The sequence below is a fragment of the Branchiostoma floridae genome, chromosome 3, assembly GCF_000003815.2.
Source record: "Branchiostoma floridae strain S238N-H82 chromosome 3, Bfl_VNyyK, whole genome shotgun sequence".
Lineage (NCBI taxonomy): Eukaryota > Metazoa > Chordata > Leptocardii > Amphioxiformes > Branchiostomatidae > Branchiostoma > Branchiostoma floridae.
In genome coordinates, this window is record NC_049981.1 from 8,893,624 (window position 1) to 8,914,049 (window position 20,426).

The following is a 20,426-nucleotide window of genomic DNA, read 5'->3' on the forward strand; positions in this document are numbered from 1 at the left end:
GGTATGAAATTCCTGCCATTTAGCAGAATTGAAATATGAGTTACATACGATAATTTACATACCATTACGTCGGTCTTTACCAAAGTCTACCATTCATTTTTGCCTCGTCAGTTTCAAATTCTGTAACTAAAAAGCCCCTGCGATTTACAAAAAAAGCTAGAGGGCCCAAACTTAAGTCACTTTTTCGACCAAAAGAGCCATCTACTTATCTCTTGGTAATTAAATTGGCACATTGCAAACAGCTAAGGTGTACATGTATAATGCATGAGGTATTCTGGGCATACTCGATAGAATAAGGAAGGGAAAACATGTAGCACCTTGTCTCCTGGCCTCGGTCTCATGATGTCAACTCTGTGGTACTGCTTTAGTAGATAGTCGCGACATGTTCGTAGTTTCCCCTGGACAACACAGAACATCAGTCATAACAATTACCAGAAGAGATAGCCAATGCAGATATGAAAGGTCGTCTTTTCCCATTTACGCTAAATTTATACAAAGGACCAATCAACAACACCACGTATAATAGCAAATGAACTTCGTGCAACTAACCTTGAAAATCGATTCTCTTCTTTAGACAATTTATTTAAAAGTGTGCATAAAACATTTATATATATATATATATATAGAGAGAGAGAGAGAGAGAGAGAGAGAGAGAGGAGGAGAAAGAAAGAAAGCCCCAATAGTACTTAGACTCAAGAACAAACGATGTTGCATACCATGATAGTTTCCCACAATGTGGGGGACTTGGGCATTGGCTCTTGTGGGATTTCAATCTTAGAGTCTTTTGGTCGATCAAGCTTAGCTCCTGCCTCAGTTGATCCCAGTCCTCCCCATTCTACCTGCAATGAGAACATTGTTGATAAAATTCTAAAAAATGTGTAACCGCATCCCTAGGCAGGGCCCTCGGGTATAACATCAGGGCAATTTTGCAATTCCAGGTTGGTCTCGCTTCGGCACACATTTTCAGCCAGGTACACCGGGTTATCACAATCTACTCTTTTCGATGAGTGTGTTGGGTTCTTGAGAAGGTTTGGCGCTTGAGGCTTACGGCTAAGCTCCCCCGAACACGAGGCCGCCGGCTTTACGTCACCATCCGAAAGGACAATGGTGATCTCATTACAACGTGCCCATCAAGGACCGAACCCAGGCCCACGGATCCGCGGAACTCGATCCAGATGGCCAGGCATTTGGGTTGCGTTACCGCTTGCGCCACGTGGGCATGTACAAGTTGACAGTAAACATGTTATTTTCCTAGTCCATCTCATATGTTAAAGTGTAACCAACAGTTATTACTAAATCGTCTGCTCTTATATTGGGAGTTGCTAGCCTTACCTCTTTAACGTGCTGGAGACACCTCTCGAACGCGTGACCCCCATTTTGTATATCATTTTAAAAAGAAGGCAATTGTTAAATACGTCCCATGAATACTTTGTTTTCTCTTCTTTAACCTCATTGGATTTCACACTTAGGGTATTCCTTTTAATGAGACTTAAAGGCAGCTCCAATCTGGTTTCCTAAAGTCGACAATGAGCCGTAAAAGCTAATAAGTAATGGCAGTGTGCCTGCATTGACCTTACTCAACCTTTATATACTAGTAGTATTTCGGGTATCATTATAGTCCTTACAGCAGACCGTAGAATCCCTCAGGCTGGGTGCTCATCGTAGCGTTCTGTGGGGTTCACATCTGCAGTGAATATCAATGACGAGTCTGGCTAGATAGAGGTGATTTGACATAGCCTTCACACAGAATTCCTACAAACGACCTTTGCTTTCAACTTTTCCTTTACATGTCCAGATGATGTACTGGAAAGGTCATCTCGAATCTACTTAAGGTGACCATCGGTCATCTTCCCTGTATTACCTTTTATTCAGTATGCGGTTTGATTTCAACTGCTTTCTTGATGATTTATGTATTTCAAGTCTGGACTTAACTCCATATCACATTATCTCCTTGCCATTCACGGGGTTTCTTTGAAGTAAAATCCAAGAGCATAAACAAGAAATATCTCAGTAATTCTGGCAATAACTGATGCCAGATTTAGAAAGAAAGGTCCCCTTGTCAATGTCAATGATATTTTGCGACGTACCTGCATCCGGGACATCCCTCCAGCGCCTCTACCTCCGTAGTAGGAAGCACTAACCTTGGGCCATTTGGGTTTCGGCTCTTCCTGTGCATGAACAGATACAAAACCAATATGATAACATTTTTCACACAGAATGTTTTGAACAACGTCTGGAGATCATAACGTCAGTCTTAGCAAATGAGTACACAGACAAGTGGACGATGAAATAATAGATCAAACTTTATACTCAGGATACGAGGGAAATATTTTTTAAAGTATAGAGAGTCAATGACAGGGAATGAATTGAGACCTCGTCTGCGTCTTCTTCTTTCTCACTGATGGCCTAAAACACAAGTAAGAATATGCACAATTTAGTATGGTGAGTTTTATTTGCATGTTGATTGCAACAAGAAACAGTATATAGAAAAACGTATACACACAGTACAAGATAACAATCGTGACATGTGACTATTCCAATAATATCTGCCACGAACTACAATCTAAGCTTTTGGGGATTGGCTTCCTTGTGGGAAACAATGGAAAACAAAGCGTCCCACTTTTCTATAATGAGCGACTTTGGGGAAGGGTTAGTGGGATATTGTTTTCTTTTCGTCAGTTTCAAACGTTTGGAAATTGTCGTGGGGTTTGGAGGCCTATTCAAAAGCTCATTTCTTGCATGATCGTTCAAGTGACAGTTAGCAATAAAATGCGTTTTGTCTCCCGCAGCTGTCTTTCTGCAATAGATAATTCATAGCGCCCTTCCGCAATCTCAAAAGAATCACCGCTGGTTCTAATTTCAATTTCTACAGTATACTGGCTTTCTATACTAAAACTTGCTCCCAGTGCTGGGGTTCCCTGACACCTTTGAAACAAAGGGTACTACTTTGATATTGCTTATTTAAGTTAGGCAACAAAACAATAAACACTTTTTCATTAAACTTTTGTATTCTTCTTTCATACCCTACTTTTCAAGTGTGAATTTCTTTACTATAATCTATCTAAAGACCTCTGACATCATTTCCTTGCCCATGTGAGAAAAATTCATACAGGTATTGCTACGGGTGACTTAATGGTTGGACATTGTCCTTGGTGCTAAACTGGTTTTTCTTGCTAATCACTATCCCTTCAGTGTCGAATAAACTTCATTCTGACACTGTCTGGCAAGTGGAATATAGGCTCGCTGTACCATGAATTAAACTTACAGTCTCTACTTTGCTTAAGAGTCTAAGTTAACTTATCTGCACTCATTCTAATGATTATGAAGTCATAAAAAGCAACAAAAGTAGATTAGTCCACAATATGTCACAATCATCTCTACAGCACCAGTAAAAAAAACTTTTGACATCAGTACAAAGTTAGGGACTGTACGATATTTATCAGAGGGAGTGGGCTGGTGCGCTAGGGGGGGGGGGGGGGGGGGTTAATTTTAATTTTTTTGAGGGGGGGGGAGGGCCATGTTAATTTTTTCTTAAAAAGGGGGGAAGGCCATGTTAATTTTTTTGAAAGAATTGTTTATACTATTTTTTGTTTTGATATCTTCACATGGCCCTAAAACTAATAAGCCTTCTGAATAGCCAAAAATGCAAGAGCTTCCGGAGGGCTTCGCCCCCCTAGGCCCCCCCAAAGTGGCGCTGCCCTGGACCAGCGTTCCCGCCAGGCATACGTCATTCCGTCTACGGACTTATTTTTTTCTGGAAAGACGCACTCGGCTCGGCTGAGTTTCCCTAAATATTTAAGTTACAAAAGCGGTGCACGGTAAATATGTGAAGAATCCAAAACTATACACTTTATTTTTTATTTAAAACATTTCTTTTGTTTCAAAAGGACAAAATTTGCGGCAGAAAAGGGGCCGCAATATTGTTGTCAAGCGTCGATCGAGTCGGCTGTGCACTGGCATTGGCGTCCGTAGCACATGGCGCGGCACGCCCCCCTCCCCAGACGGACTGTCGATCGCAGCGCCCAGCACGTCTTTTCTGGCTACTCCTTCAAGGCTGCACCGGCACTGGGCCCTATTGAAAACCAGTGTACTAGCACTGAATAGGCTACCCAGGCTTTATTCAATGCCGGAAAAAAATTGGCAGGATTTTTCCATGGGCTGACGAACTCACTGGCTAGAGCCCTGTTTGGAAGCATCAAAAACCCAAAATTTTCATATAGACATGACTGGACAAATAATACCCGGGCCAGATCACGGACTGCTGATCCCCGAGCTTATAGTTATAACGTATTTTTGGGGAGAGGGCGGACGTCGATTACTGAAAAACGGGAGTAAAAAAGGCAACCGGCATCCAATCTCAAGGGCATAATTTTCCTCTCAAATTGCAGGAAATTCTGTTTTAGAGGGTTTGAAAATCCAAATTTTCCCGGGGGGGCATGCCCCCGGACCCCTGCCCCGACGCTGTGAAAAAATCCTGGCGAGAACACTGGCGCCCTTGTGCCCTGACGTCTATATTAAGATTATTTTATCGGTTGTTTTTCTACCCGTTTAATTATGCCTGTCGGGGGAGAGGGCCATGTTGATTTTTTTAGGTGGAGGGGGAGGGTCACGTTAAATTTTTTTGAGATGGGGGGGAGGGCCATCAAAAAATTTTTTTATCAGACTTCCAATGCACCAGCCCGATAAATATCGTACGGTCCCTTATTGAGGAGTCTTGGAGACATGACAACGATACAAAGGAGGTAAGAAAAATTAATTGCTACAGGTAAGGTAATAATTGGACATTGTCCTTGGTGCTGAATGGAGTATAATCACCATTCTTGTTGTATTGAATAAACTTGTTTCTGACACTGTCTGGCAAGTCGAATATAAGCTTGCTGTACATCAAAATAAAGCTTACAGTCACTATTTTGCTTGAGAGTCTATGTTAAGTTGTTTCCACTCATTCTATTGATCATTAAGTCATAAAAATCAATAAAAGGTAGATTTTGTCCATAATCTCTCATACTAAGCTCTACAGTACTAGTAAGATAACATGTGATTACAGTACAAAGTTCCTGAGGAGTCCTGAGGACATGACAACGATAAAAACGAGGTAAGAAAATAGATTCCCTCTTCTTGATGGGCCTACGTCATCACTCTGACTTGTTCAGGGGTCCCGGCGGGGTCAGCGCCCGACCTCGCACAACTGCCCCCCTCCCCTCGGCCCCGACTGCATCCCCGACCCGGTTCCTGGCCTCCTCGGTCTTGAACACGGCCTCTCGCCCGACCACAGCCATGCCGGCCACGGTCACAATCTGTTCCATCCGCCCCACGATTTGCTTTAGCACTATCGCAGCCCCATGCATCGCGAAGCACGCCAAACTTGGTCAGATGTCGTCGTCTCAGCTACTCCGCTGCTTTCTGTATCTGTATGTGTATCTATATAGCCGGTAAAACCGCCCTTCGGCGTAACACACCAGCTTCGCAGGCACGCGGCACGGCAGCAGCTGGTTATATTACACTGTCACACCTTCCTTTCTTTATCTATTTATTAATCTATCTGCGAGCGTTCTTGAAAGCTATGAAGAGAAGATGCCCCTACGGTGCTTGGTGATAACGAATTCCACTCAACGATATTTCTGGGAAAATACAAATTTTGGAACACATCAATCCTAGGTTGGTAACTCTGATACTTGAAGTCATGGCTGTTTCTTGTTCTTTTTGGCGACGCCTTATGCCAAAACAGCAAGACAAAAAACTTCCTCGTGTGTAGCAGACGAAATGGCGCTCATGAATATATATATATATATATATAATTTAATTAATTAACCTTGCGAGAGCTTATGGGATGACATACTTCCGGTTGCGTAACAGTTCGTTGACCCCTGACCCGTAACACCCGACACCTAGTTGCGTTCCCGCGAGTATCGCACGCGAGTGTTACGTACGTATCCTAAGCATCCCCCTCAAACTACAATAGTGCAACAACACAATTGTAGCTCGCCGCAGGACTAGGAGATTAAGAGAGATTGTAGCTTAAGAAAGACAGTGGACTGCCTGTTTTTTAAACTGATGCGGTTTTAGACCTATGATGGAGGTACTTGATGCATGAAGACACACGATGGGATTAGGAGGGAAAGAACCCAAATATGCATACACTTTCTTCTTAGTTATATTTTGTCATAACAGATGTAAATGGAACGGTTGAACTCACGACGTAACAGCAAAGCAGCTGCCAGAACCACCAGAGCAGCAGCAGCGCCAGCAGCAGCAGCAGGAAGAACAATGGCAGTACGATCGCCGCCACGTCTGTCTGTGGAAATACAGTACATCACATTCATTTCTGACTATTCATGAGTCCTAGGGGTGGCGCAGGTACAGAAAAGTCGGGTACAGGTTCTATTCGGGTCCAGACTTGGACCTGGACTTGACTGTCCATGAAAAATTGTGAGTGGTTGATACTCAAAACAATGGTCCGTTTCGCTACAACGTGAGGAATCTGTCTGGTGGAGTATCCGACTCATACTGACATTTCGAAATCGTATATTCATATACACAAACAACGCTAACTACCTCTGCAAGTTTGTAGAAACTTGGTAGAAATGACTATAAACTCTAATCTACATCGCTCTTGCTATTGTATTGGACCAGAAAGCCTCCCAACGTGTGGACACCTGCCGATTTTATGCGTTCATTTTCTAATCGGTGCAAAATCCGGTCCACTGATTTTCTTTCATGTCCGGTTTTCTTCTGACTGGTCACAGTTCACCATTGTGAGTTACCTACTGAGGACATCAACTAGAGAGAGATGGCCACAATGATATGAAATTTGGTGGATATTCATATTGATAAAAGACTTGATAATGATTAATCATGCCCTGAAATTTGAGTTGTGTACCTTATTTCTTGGTGAGGCCCAGAAGCTACTGATCATCCCTCGTACATTGTCTACATGTATATGATACCGCGAAATTTTGATTTTGTTCCCATAGAAGCGAGTAGTGACATAGATAAGAGAGACGCAAAAAGAAAAGCAACGTAACGATATAGCAATGTCAAATGGACTATACGTGTGTATTCAATTATCCCCTCACCTAGTCACTCTTTAGATTGCTAGGACATTCTTACCGGAGTACAATCTAGAGCTTCAATTGTGACGTTGCTGGAAATGAAGGTCTTCCCATTGACGCTTACTTGAAGAACAAGGAAGCTACGAAAAACAGAAAATGTATACAACGTTCTTATCACTTACAAATGGTAATGGTAATACAATCAATTACATGTTACGAAATATAAACTGCTGCACTATCTTATGCTATACTATTTCTATTATCTTACCATAATAAACGCACCTTTTTCTTATTGGCATAATTTTGGATATTTCAATCCCTTTGTACGTTCTCATTACAACGTTGGATATTGATGAGCCGATACTAAAGTATCTAACTGTAATGCTCTGGTCATATTTCCAGACTGGGGCTCGACCGGGCAGCTTGCATAAACAACCCGACTGGGCCCCGGTTTGAAAATGTGACCGTGGCATACTTGAAACTGGGCGTATGTACACCGTACAGCGTGTGAAAGGAGGCGGCAGAACATACCTTCCGGGCTCGTCAATTTTAGGTGCTGGGCAGCGTAGATAGTCGCTTCTCACCTCCTTCGGCCTAAAAACTAGAGAGTACTTTCTTATTCTTAATTGGAACATCAATAGATAGCGCCACAGGATTTATGAATGATCTGATTGTTTTTTATGTTGTTATCGTTTGATTTTTATGTTGTTATCGTTTGAAACTTATTGAAGTCGAAAATGTGCAATGTGAAATAGAGAGAACAGACTATTTACCCCATCCAGACTGGGGCGGGGTTGGGGGGGGTGTGTTTGGTAAAAGTGCCCCCCAACTTTGACGCCGTATAGCTGGCGTATAGCAAGGAAACTTGGTTTGTTTTCCTAAAAAAATTGGCAACAATTTGCAAAAAAACAGCATATTATTTTTTGTGACGCCAAAGCAATGGGTTTCTGAGGCTTATTTTACAAAATTAACTAATTTTGGGTTTGAAAGTTTTTTTTTCCAAACGACACCAGTTTTCATATATCTTTAGTATCTAATATAATTCAGTTCAGTTCAGTTCAATGCAAAGTTTATAATTAGATATTCATAATTTATGCTAATGTTATGACGTACTTGGTAAAAATCCAAGATGGTGGACCATATGATGAAAAGTATAATCAGGTTATTTTCACTCGAATTTCATCTGTGATGGGTATTTTCTTGAAGTGACAAAAAATTTTCATGTGAAATTTTCAGTTCGTTTGCATGGAATGTTTGGGTTATATATTGAAAAAGATGTAAAGACATTTAAGGTTGATGATCCAATATGTCGAATCGAAAGCGATACTAAAATACATACGACGGCATTTTATGTTATGCTATTGTGGTTTCTATTGACAACAGAAGTCTTAGAAGACTTAAATATTAAAAAGAAACCCTTTGATGTTAATTTTTTGAGTAATGTATATATGTATTATGATAATTCCGTAATTAGACCGTTTTAGCAAACATTCATCAATTAATCAAAACATAACGATATCAAAATTACAGGAATTATGAAAGCTGCAGTAAAGAAATGACAACAAACGTGTTTTGAGTTTGCAATCATTCATTTCTCCATGCCATGCGATCTACTCCATTACATCACATGTACATGTACAGAGACTCTCTTAATCTTAGAAACATCATCGTCATGGGATGAACAGCGTTACAACGCACAATTCATTTACGTGTTACAGTAGTGCTGTACTTGTACTACGTACGTAGGTCATGTACATGTCTTCTCAAAACATCGTACTGCCAAGAACTTGAAGTCGAAACTAAAACTAAGTTACTGTATACGTTATTGCGTACTGTTAACGTCAATGATCACGGGTCAGCCCAGAGCAAGAAGAAGAAAAAGAAGGCCAGAGCAGCGTCCTGACTGCTAACAAAATGGTAGTAAAGTAAACTGTAATGTACTACGTATCCAAAGCGTAGATACGGTTAGATCAGTGACACTGTCAGTTGATGATCACGAAAGCACTGCACCGCCGAAAGCGACTGCTATGCCCATCTGTAGGACCCGAGTCGCTGTGAACTCTGTGGCTTCCGACTGGCTGCCAAGAACTTATACCACTGCAAATATTTTCTCCTTTAATGCAAAGTATTTCATCGCGACCCTAAATGCAATTACAGTAATTGGACAATGGACAGATAGAGAACAGTTTTTTTTATTGAGTATGTCACATAAAGTTGTTTGCCAAATCGTAATGCCGGCTTTGGTGACCTTTAGCGGGCTGGCCTCTCTTTTTGGCGCGACTTGCCCGGGATCCGCCCACGACCTCCCACAATCTTTCTTTTGCTCCCAATAACAATGTCATACATGTTGTCGGCATTGTGCCTGTACACAGGAAGTTATCGGCTTATGTTTACCGCGTACGATAATTTTCGACGATGTTTGACAAAATTTCGTGCAATTATCCGGCACTGGTGACTTTTCGTCATGCAGATAGCGAAGTCACTAACTATGGTGTGAATGCGAGCCGGTTGGGGATTGGGGGATTTCAAGCGATTGACCGAAATGTTCGTTTATCCGACCTGCAATTAACTGGCTTCCACTGTATATCAATTAATACAATGATACTTGTCCCGTCTAACTCTAAGGTCTATGCCTACAGGAATATGAACGTAAATGGCGTATTGACATATTGTCATATACAACTTTAACGTTTCAGTTTGTTACAACGCATTCTCTCTTTTTTAGAGCGTTACATATGTATTGGCCTAAGCACGTGGACATGGAGTCAGGACATGACATAAGTAATATAAATCTCATAAACACCAGGAGTATGAAATTATGGCTCAAATATTCTGAAAAATGGTTGACAATGTATAGATCATTTACGTTGAATTTGTTATCTAGAATATTTCAAATTTGTGGCCAAAATCTTACATAGTGTACCTTTAACAAGCCCATTACGCCCTGCAAATTCGGTGATCTTACTGTTAGCCGTTTAGATTTCGAAATTATGAAGAGGGCCGAATGACCCCTCCCCCCAGTCCGGGGAATGCTAAGGAAGCCCAGTGTGGATAGGGTTGAATACTTGTATAATTTATGTACCTTGGTTGTCTGTGTCGTTCAATCTGAAGTTGCAGAAGACGTTCGATATATTGTCGGTTTTTCTGAAGCCATTTCCCCAAATATCTACCTCAAACACGGCTAGAAAAAAGGACATACACATGTTACATATTCGGAAGGTAGACACAATTTTTTCTAAATCTTTTTTTTTTAATATGTATTCCACATATCATGTGCTGAAGCACAAACAACATAATAGCTTGCTTTTTGGGATCGACAGTCATGGACTATTATGGACGAGGTCCCTTTGAAGTAAGAAAGCGAAATGGTTTGAAGTTGCAATACATATACATATACATATCATACTATAGTAAATATACTGTAGTAGTAGCACTAGTATATGTATACTTACTGTCAGCACACACATATGGCGGGTCCGCGGACACGATTTCTATACAGGATTTGTTAACGACCTAAGAGGTGGTGGGAAGAAATGTAGCAAATGGTTTGCTTCTACGGTTGTAATAATCAATACCAATTTATCTTTTTAAATTTGCCACTTAAGAAAAACGTCTTTGGAGCACTCTGACCGCGTTTTTGCTACTAGACACCTATATGCTCAATCACATTTAATTACAAAATCATTTGCAAGCAATATAACGTCAGTAGTCTTATACTAAGTACTGTTCAGCAGATGAGTAAATAATATAATGATATGATAGTTTCCTTTCCTGTCGACAGAATGGCCATAGTCAAATACCTACAACGGAGGGAGATCTTAAAACTGTAAAGGACAATTAACCTATTTTACAGTGCCATATACAAAGAACGGACAGAGGGAAAAGGTAGTTCCATAGCCTTTTTGAGGCCATGCGGATAGTGAGTCTTTATCCACTGTGTGCTGGATATGGTATTGCAAGCCAGAGCCCATCCCTCTCCTCTCTCCACAATCAACAATTCTGTATCGAAGGCAAGTCCCCTATAACGTGATGCTGGTAGAAAAATGAAAAAGTGTAGCTGCCGGCAAAGCACACCACAGATACAGACACATCTGACGCCGAAAGCATGATGAATAGTGTGTTATTCGCCGTTATGTTAGTAAAATTGATGTGCTACTTGTTGCTTGTAACAAATGACATTGGATGGTATGTCTCACAAAGAGATTCAGGAGCTACGAAAGTGACTGGACGATGAATGTTCCTTTGGAACTGAAAAAAAATACTTGCTGGTTTGGTAAGATATTTCGTTGTTTGGGAGAGGGTCTTAATTATGCAAAAATGCACGGGACTGTTTCAATGCTCGGACGGCAAGCGATTGCCTGTGCTAGGTGGTTCCTCGACCAGGTTAGACCATACAAAGAATTGCTTTTAAATATTGGTCACAATCCTATCTCATCAGGTTTACTTAGGTTAACAGTACAACTTAACACTAAAAGACCCCGACTGTCCACATTTATGAGTATATTCAAATCTGTTTGAGTTCTGCCATTTTGTCTGCAATGACATTTTGGCGACGCCTGAGGGGCGAGCCTAATAGTATAGTTTGCAACCGTTTGACAAGAATTCCCCAAATCTCGTGAATTTGTAGTTGCATCATCCCTTTAGGGGGGAATAAATATTGAATGGATTGACGGATCTTCATGATGTTTGGAATGTAGATAGCTTCAGAGATGCTTTACATAATGAAATGCTAATTATGCAAATCAGAGGCTAAATACACTGCATTTCATGTTAGAGTGCTCAAAAATATGCCTTATGTAACTCAAAAAGAGAGAAATATTAGGCTTACTTGTTTGTTTGATTGTGCCTTTATTTCAACTCGATGTACTCCATCGGCCTTCAAGGCCGCTTTTCATGGAGGTCGAGCGTACATGGAGGAGGTGAGGGGTCAACTAACCATATTAGGACAAATTTTCTATTGATCATAAAGGAATGCTAAATACATACATACATAAATGAAAGAATAATAATAATGAAAACAAATGATAATCATTAGCTCGTTGATTCCATACACGTTCGTAGATCGTTACCGTGACAGAAGTCTTTTGAAACTTGAGATTGAGGTTGCAGCTCTGGCGTCCGGTATTAGTGAATTCCAAAGAAGTGAACCAGAGTAAGCTAGTGACATTAAACAGAGGTCACCAAACAAGATGGCTACCCTCTCAGGACCTCCAGCCCTGGGGATTCCAATCCAGCGTAATACTCAGCAGGGGAGGTTCCTGGAGGCCACCATCTACACTAAGTAGTAGATAGGGTTTAGAGTTCTTTTTTGTTCTTATTTATGATTTCTGTTTGCTAGTTAGGAGGAAAAACTTGGAATCCTGTACCCGGGTTTGAGAACCCCCCTCCCACCCAGACATCACTTCAGTGAGACAGTACTCAGCCTGTTTCATTATTATTTCCATGACGTTTTATTTTCATTTACTACTCTCTGGACTTGAACTGTGTCAAACCATGATCCTGGCATATCTGTGACGGCGGAGGAGCCACTTTTACTGACCAACGGCGTCTTTGACCTCTGACCTCAAATCCGTGTTGTGGAACGCGTTAAGGCATGCTGGACAGTATTCCCAGTTTTTGGCTATCCACTGCAGCGAACTGATAGCTCCAGTCGTCCTGTCTCCGACAGGCCACCGGGCCAGCTGTCTTTATCGTCAAGAGTGCGGTTAACCCCTGGCGCAGGGGCTGCTTCACGGTAAACGACCACGCACAGACTTGTCTACATGGTGTCAGAGCACGTCCTACAGCGACGGACTACACCCTGCAGTAAGAACAGTCCTACAAAGAAAGACTCTCGGCGTCTCTACTTTGCAACATGGAATGTGAGGACTCTTCTGGGCAGAGAGAGTAGCGATCGTCCAGAACGTCGCACCGCCTTTGTCGCAAGGGAGCTTACCCGATTTGGCATAGAAATTGCCGCCTTGAGCGAAACCCGACTTCCAGGTGAAGGCCAACTACAAGAAGATGCTGGAGGTTTCACTTTCTTCTGAAAAGGTCTCCCCCAGGAGGACAGAAGGCTCCATGGTGTTGGCTTTGCTATACGGAATTCTCTTGTCAAAGACCTTGAGGAATTTCCAATCGGAGTGAATGGAAGACTTATGACTCTATGTCTAAAACTTAACAACCGGCAACATGCTACAGTTATAAGCTGTTATGGCCCCACCCTGACCTCAGATGATCAGATCAAAGAGAAGTTTTATGAAGAGCTTGAGAATATTCTTATGTCAATTCCACCAACTGACAAGATAGTCCTATTAGGGGACTTCAATACTCGAGTCGGCTGTGACGCTGCACACTGGAATGGAGTAATCGGCAAGAATGGGATAGGAAAGGCCAACTCAAATGGCTTACTTCTCTTATCACTATGCACTCGATATAAACTTGTGATTACTAACACACTCTTCCGTCTCAAGAACAAGTACAAAACAACCTGGTGTCATCCAAGATCTAAGCACTGGCACCCTCTGGATTATGTAATTGTAAGATCGAGAGATCAGCATGATGTGAGGATTACTCGTACAATGCGTGGGGCTGATGAATGCTGGACCGACCACCCCCTGGTTCGCTCTGTATTGAATATGTCCCTGAAGAAGAAAGTGCGAAAGGGCCCCAAAATAACTAGAAGGAGGTTTAATACCCACAAATTGCAAATACCATATGAAAGACTGCTGTTCCGATCTGCACAACCGTCTGGGTCAACTTGGACCTACCCATTCAGGAAGTGTGGAGGAACAATGGGAATTACTCAAAAGTGTTCTGTTGCAAACCTGTAAGAACACCATTGGCCTCCACAAGCGTGTGAGTGAAGATTGGTTCGATGAACATGACAGCGAGATTCAAGAACCGATTGACAGGAAACGCCAAGCTTTTGTATGTTGGCAAGACGACCACCACAATGTAGAAAAGCATATTATTAAGCGCTTTTCCCTTCTGAAGGCCGAGGTTCAAACCCGCATTCGAGATATGAAAAACACCTGGTGGGAAACAAAAGCACAGGAACTCCAAGCCTTTGCCGACATGACATGCGTAACTTTTTCCAAGCTATAAAAGCAGTCTTTGGTCCAATCAAGTCAGACAAATCAGACTGTGGGAACTACAGAGGAATTGCCCTCCTGTCATCGGCTGGTAAAATCCTGGCGAGAGTGCTCTTGAACCGACTCCTTCCCCTGAGCGAGGAGATATTACCTGAAACTCAGTCTGGCTTTAGACCGGCGAGAGGAACTGTGGATATGATCTTCTCTGCCCGACAGATCCAAGAGAAATGTACTGAACAGCAACAGCCTCTCTTCATGGCCTTTATTGATCTTACTAAGGCTTTTGACTCACTGAATCGCGAGGCTCTCTGAAGAGAATGGGTTGCCCTGAGAAATTCATAGCAATACTTCGACTACTTCATGATGGAATGACTGCCAAGGCACTCTGTAATGGCACAGAAACTGAACCATTCACAATCAAAACTGGTGTCAAACAGGGGTGCATACTAGCGCCAACAATCTTTGACATATACCTTTTTGCTGTTCTAGCACTGATAAAAGACCAGATGCCATCAGGAGTTACTATTAGATATCGCTATGATAGCAGTATTTTCAACCTAAGACGCCTCAACGCTGTCACCGGGCACCAGACTTACAAGCCAGCCTTGATTTGTTCAACTCAGCATACAAACTCCTTGGCCTGACTACAAATGAGTCAAGGTCATGACCAAGGTCATGATCCAGCCAGCTCCTGGTCAACCACCACCAGTAGTCAGCTTTCACCTGGACGGAGTGCGTCTGGAGTGTGTCAAACATTTCCCTTATCTTGGCAGTACCCTTAATAACAGAGGAAACATTGATGATGAAATCTCACATAGGCAAGGAAGCCATGTGCAGCCTTTGCAAATTTAAGGGTGAGGGTCTTTGACAACAAAAACCTTAAGACGGCAACAAAGCTCCAATTGCATAAAGCCACAGTGCTTCCAACACTACTTTATGGGTGTGAGTCTTGGGTTACTTACCGGCGGCATATTAAGACTCTTGAACAGTTTCACCAGCGCTCACTACGACGTATTCTGAACATTTCCTGGACAGATTACCGTACTAACACTAGTGTGCTAGCTGAGGCTGGCTCCTGTAGCATAGAGACACTTATTATGCGTAGCCAACTACGATGGACCGGGCATTGTGTTCGAATGCCAGATAACCGTCTTCCCAAACAGATTCTGTTTGGTCAACTGGATCAAAGGACACGCCCAAGGGGTGGACAGAGAAAGAGATATAAGGACACTCTGAAACATTACCTGAAGAAGGGACATGTTGACCCAACAAGCCTTGAAAAACTATGTTCTGACCGCAATGCTTGGTGGCAGCTGACCAACACCACCGTGACAACCTTCGAGACCGAGAGGGTAGCAGCCGTCGAGGCAAAGAGAAAGGCGAGGAAGGCCCGTCAAAGTAGAACTGCAACTGTAAACCTGTAGACTTGCCATACTCGTGAGAGTGGCCGTCCATCAGTGATCGTCTGTAGACCTCTCTCATTGGCTTAGGTACTAATAAAAGATCGGAAGCACTACGTCTGGTGGTCCTGACTGATCTGTCCCTGCAATAGGTAAACATACGACGTATGTAGGGTGGTGACTTATTGTTCAAGGCCTTGTATACCAGTAGAGCTTTGTGGTGCTTGTGTAGAGACTTAACATCCTTCCATCCCAGACGTGAGTGAACATCCGCCTGTTAAGGATAATATCCGATTGGCAAAAATTCCCGAAATTTCACAGCCATTCATCCGCGCGTGCGCAATTGCACCATCCTTTTGAAAGGGAATTACTCGGGAAGGGGTTGACGGATTAACGTGATTTTTCATATGTAGATAACTTCAGAGATGCCTCCCATAAATGAGGACTATCAATGCAAACCAGAGCTAATCTACATAATGTACAGTTTATCAAGCCACAGTATTTCATTACTACTAAGGCACTTAAACATGACATATGTAACTAGAAAAAAGAAATATTGGTAGAAATCAATTACGCAAATTTCATCTAATTTACATAATTAATGAGAAATTGTTATCATAGTGTTCAATGACGAATTTTCCATTCCATTCTTGCGACATTTTATAGCAACATGTACGTTAATTTGAACATGCCGACGTAAGTTGTGCAAATTAGGGTCACATTTACATAATTTATGAGAAAGTTCTCCAATAGCTTTCTTTGCTAAGACTTTCATACCTTGAACACATCGTTGTTTAGGTAGAGGAGATCAACTGATATCTTTTATGCAAATGAGGACCTCATAATCAATGAGAAACATTTATAATAGGTCACTCGTGACAAGAGATCACCTTTCTTGTTAACAGCAATGCCCGACAAACATCCATCGCGCAAAACAATCTTCATACATACAGCCAGGCGAAAGGATACAACAACAATCATTAATGCTTATAAACAATAAAAATGGTAGCCATGGCAATATTTTTATTGTCACACTGATTTGGCGTTGGGAAAGTTATTTTACTTTTACCCACAGCTGTGCAACCTGATTATCGAGCCGAAAACATTACTTTTTTTCTCGAACTTAACCTATAAAGCCAAAAAATGCCAATACGTAATATGAACGGACGGGACGTCAACATGGACGCAGTATTTGCATTTCAGTCAATCGTAGGTGACATGTTTTTCTGATATCCAGAGATCCTCTGACCCTCCAAATGCACATATCATGGAAGAGGATCCGGACACCAGAACAATACATGAAAACTTGCCAAGACAAAGACGACGTGTGGACTTGAGCTACGATCCAGAGAAATAAAAAAAACGCCAACATGGCGTTCAGAACCTGGGCACTTCATTGGTATGGAAAACTCTATGTAGGTGCAAGGAATTTATTTTACCACATCAATGATGCCATCCAGTGCTTCAAACTCGTGCTGAAGGTACACATAGTCCTTGGCAGGTTTATCAGCCACGTATTTCAACTGTAGGGTGGTTTCATAACAAGAGGAAATGAAAGAAAGAAATTATTTTTCCCATGCTATAAGTGTAAGTTACGCATTTGTAGTACGGTGAAGTGATAGTGTAAGTTTCACAAGTACAAATCTATGTATTCTAACAAATTGTCTTTTGTGTGCTCTTTAGTGGGACAAATTAGCAGAGGTCGTGACGTCACAAAAGTACGGCTAGTTATACTTAAAGGCAACTCTAGATATTCCTGAATGATACTCGAAAAATCAGTGGCATGCTTGACTTATCGTTAATCACCTGTAATATTGGCTTCCGTCGTGCCACCATGAAGTAAGTGACAGATTAAATAGAACCCAAATAAAAAGGAGAGTGCGAAGATGACTCTGCCTGTAATAACACTGCTAATGAGCATGGCCTAAACATGGTTCATGAAAAGTATGCGGATAATGTTTACGCCGTCTTGACATTTCTGTGCTTGTTTTTTTGCCTTTTCGTGTCCTTCTGTTTTTCTCTTTTTCTTCTTGGAATGCGTCAGTGTGCAACTTCTTACAGTATTATTCAATCAACACAAATAATTTGACCATCGTTAGATGCATCAAAGCTTGATCTTTAAGCATGCCCAATTCCATGGACCTGCAGTCGACCAATTTTCTGCTATGAGCATTAATGTAGAGGGTAGTTTCACAGGAGAGGCAAGTGGCGTCGTTTTCGCTGTTGTATAAAATAAGCGTGTTCTAGAGCATTGGCTCTTCGACTGGTGTATTCCACTGTAACTCAGGAAGACATCTCACCTGGACGTCGTCATAATTTCCGACTCCAATTGCAAAGACTGTTGCTCCCAGGGATCTAGACTTATCTGCCTATAAAATGAAAGAATGAAATATCAACATGTATACTTTTCTAGGTAACGCACTTCCCTTGATCATTGCAAGGAAGCTCTTCTATATAGGTTTTATCATTAAGCAAGCAGGAGGTAAGCCAGGCAACTGCTCAAAGCTGCAGACGTCACAGCTGCAGACGTCACGGCTATATATATATATATATATATATATATATATATATATATGTGTGTGTGTGTGTGTGTGTGTGTGTGTGTGTGTGTGATATCTCAAGAACGGCTGGGTGCAATCTAATACTCCAGCGCCCGGGAGATAATGAATGCATAAGATCGTGCCGAAATCTGTTATATAACGTTACATAGATAGATATATGATACATATATGTATTATAAATAGATAGATAAATACTAGATTGAATAGATGGATAGATAAGTAGATAGACAGATCGAATAGATAGATAAATAGTAAACATAGATAAATAGTAAACATAGATAGATAGATAGATAGATACATAGATAGATAGATAGATCACCCCAATCTAACCTCATTAAACGATTGAGGCTCATCCGTAAGTTTTCCATCCGTCAGCGCAAATATGATGCTAGCAGTGTCTCCGCCTATTGAAGCATATGATTAAAGAATCTTAGCACATAATTCAGGGCCTTTCCTGGGAATTTCTGCAAGACTACAAACATTATATGTTACATTGATGTTCTCAAGACTTGTAATCAAAGTTATTTTCAAGACTTACCTAGAGCCACAATCTGAGCATTTGCCTGTAGAAGGAGAGAGAGGGGGTGGGATATATAATCATATCTTACATCCTGGTCACACCGTAAACATTGCACACGGCGTCGTGTGGTGTATCTACGGGGTGTTTGGCTCAGGAGTCAAAAGTCACGGCAAGGTCATCACAACTACTGAGCACTATCAAAACCCGTACGGACAGATTCAAACGAAGTCCCATTCCATACATGATGAACCTTTTAAATCGGAACTGGACATATGTCATATGACTTCCGACCTTCTATTTAAAAAAAACAGTTACCTTACGTAGACCGTGACTCATAAAAGTTCCTCCGTACGTGTCGATCTGTCGAAGGTGGGACAGACCATGTTTGATGACATCCCTGCGAATAACATTGGTACTGCAGGGGATCAGCTTGCACAGCTTGTATTTTGCTATTAGGCAGGTCACGAAAGTTTGATACCACATGCATGAACCGTACTATTCTATTTTCAATTTATATAATATATACATTTTCAGTTGGACTATGAAAAGAAACTTACGGGTCGTTGGACAGCTCCATGACAACAGAAGCATCGTCTGAGAAGGTGATGAAGGAAAAACGGACCTTGGGGCTGAAAAGAATCAACAACAAAATAGAAGGTTTCAGAACAAATGAGGAAATATACTAAACGAACATGCACATGTCCAGAAGCTGGACACTGCTTCTCTCATATCAGACTCATCGAGACCGACAAACTTGTACAATTTGCTGACATGATTTGTTTACGATGTGCTATGCATTTCCCTGGTGTCTTGCTGTGTCACTAGATTTATATCCACCATTTTTCTCAAGAAACATACACCCCCTTGTTATGTTTCCGTGCCGCCTTTCCTGATGCTAATATTTATAAGTCTGACTGGAAAGTCAAAAGGCGTCTGTCTGATCTGCCCAGCTGATTAGGTCATGGCTAAAAGGAAATGTTTATAGCCAACAGGCTTCTCAACATTTTGGTGCTCCATCGTGCAATAGTGTTGGAGAAACTTTTTCCGTTTTCGCACAAATCAGCCCACTCCATTAAAGATCTACCAGTGTAGGGTATGTTGCCTACATCGGCACATATAGCGGCGAGAAGAAGTAACTCCAGTCAGAAGCTCTGAGCCGATGTCTGATAGACATAGAAACGTAACCAGGTAAGAGAAGTTACAGAAGAAAGCTGATCAAACTATTCACTGTAATCTCACATGTTAAATTACATATTTTTCTATGTAACTTTACATGTCATCATACATCTCTAAAACTATTTACAAACGGTTTCTGTTGGACAGGTGTCACAGGTCAACCCATTCAAAAGCAGATTTGGTTTGCCAGCTGCATTACCATCAAAAGACCATTTCTATCGATGCCATAATTTATCTGTTTACTGAATCTCTGCAATGGACGCTTTTCCTTATTGCACAGTCTCTGTTAGCCTGCACGGATCTGCCAGGAAGTACAGGCTCAAGGCGGAAGTACTGGAGGAAGCACATCGGCACGAGAGCCATTCTGTCCAGACCCAGTCTGACCTTATAAGTAAATCAGCACAGCTGGAGCTTAAATGGCTTTGTCTTGGTTCTGCTGTGTCATAACCTTAGCATCATAACAAAATGAATTGGGGCAGGCACGGAAACGTGTTGCTAAAGCTGGTATCTCATATTCTCCAAGCAGAATTTTCGGAGGGGGGGATTCGCTAGTAGTTGGCGCGATTTTTTGTTTTCATCTACCTCCCGCTACTTTTTAGAACAAACTATAGCTGGGCTATACCTTCAAACTAGTGGCCCCTCCC

General features: G+C 41.7%; 1 protein-coding gene across 4 annotated transcripts in view; it reads right to left on the reverse strand.

Annotated features, from left to right (window-relative positions):
• Positions 1–20,426, reverse strand: part of LOC118412083 (anthrax toxin receptor 1-like) — a 29,820-nt gene that overhangs the window by 3,797 nt on the left and 5,597 nt on the right. For all 4 annotated transcript variants that reach the window (XM_035814714.1, XM_035814712.1, XM_035814713.1 and 1 more), the window contains exons 3-17: positions 19,164–19,235; positions 18,922–19,003; positions 18,625–18,649; positions 18,417–18,490; positions 17,826–17,894; positions 16,965–17,048; positions 10,505–10,565; positions 10,135–10,233; positions 7,584–7,653; positions 7,111–7,192; positions 6,197–6,295; positions 2,374–2,406; positions 2,088–2,168; positions 717–839; positions 318–398 (exon numbers count right to left, since the gene is read on the reverse strand). In XM_035814714.1, coding sequence (XP_035670607.1) covers positions 318–398; positions 717–839; positions 2,088–2,168; positions 2,374–2,406; positions 6,197–6,295; positions 7,111–7,192; positions 7,584–7,653; positions 10,135–10,233; positions 10,505–10,565; positions 16,965–17,048; positions 17,826–17,894; positions 18,417–18,490; positions 18,625–18,649; positions 18,922–19,003; positions 19,164–19,235 — 1,135 coding nt within the window. The remainder of the gene's footprint in view (positions 1–317; positions 399–716; positions 840–2,087; positions 2,169–2,373; positions 2,407–6,196; positions 6,296–7,110; positions 7,193–7,583; positions 7,654–10,134; positions 10,234–10,504; positions 10,566–16,964; positions 17,049–17,825; positions 17,895–18,416; positions 18,491–18,624; positions 18,650–18,921; positions 19,004–19,163; positions 19,236–20,426) is intronic.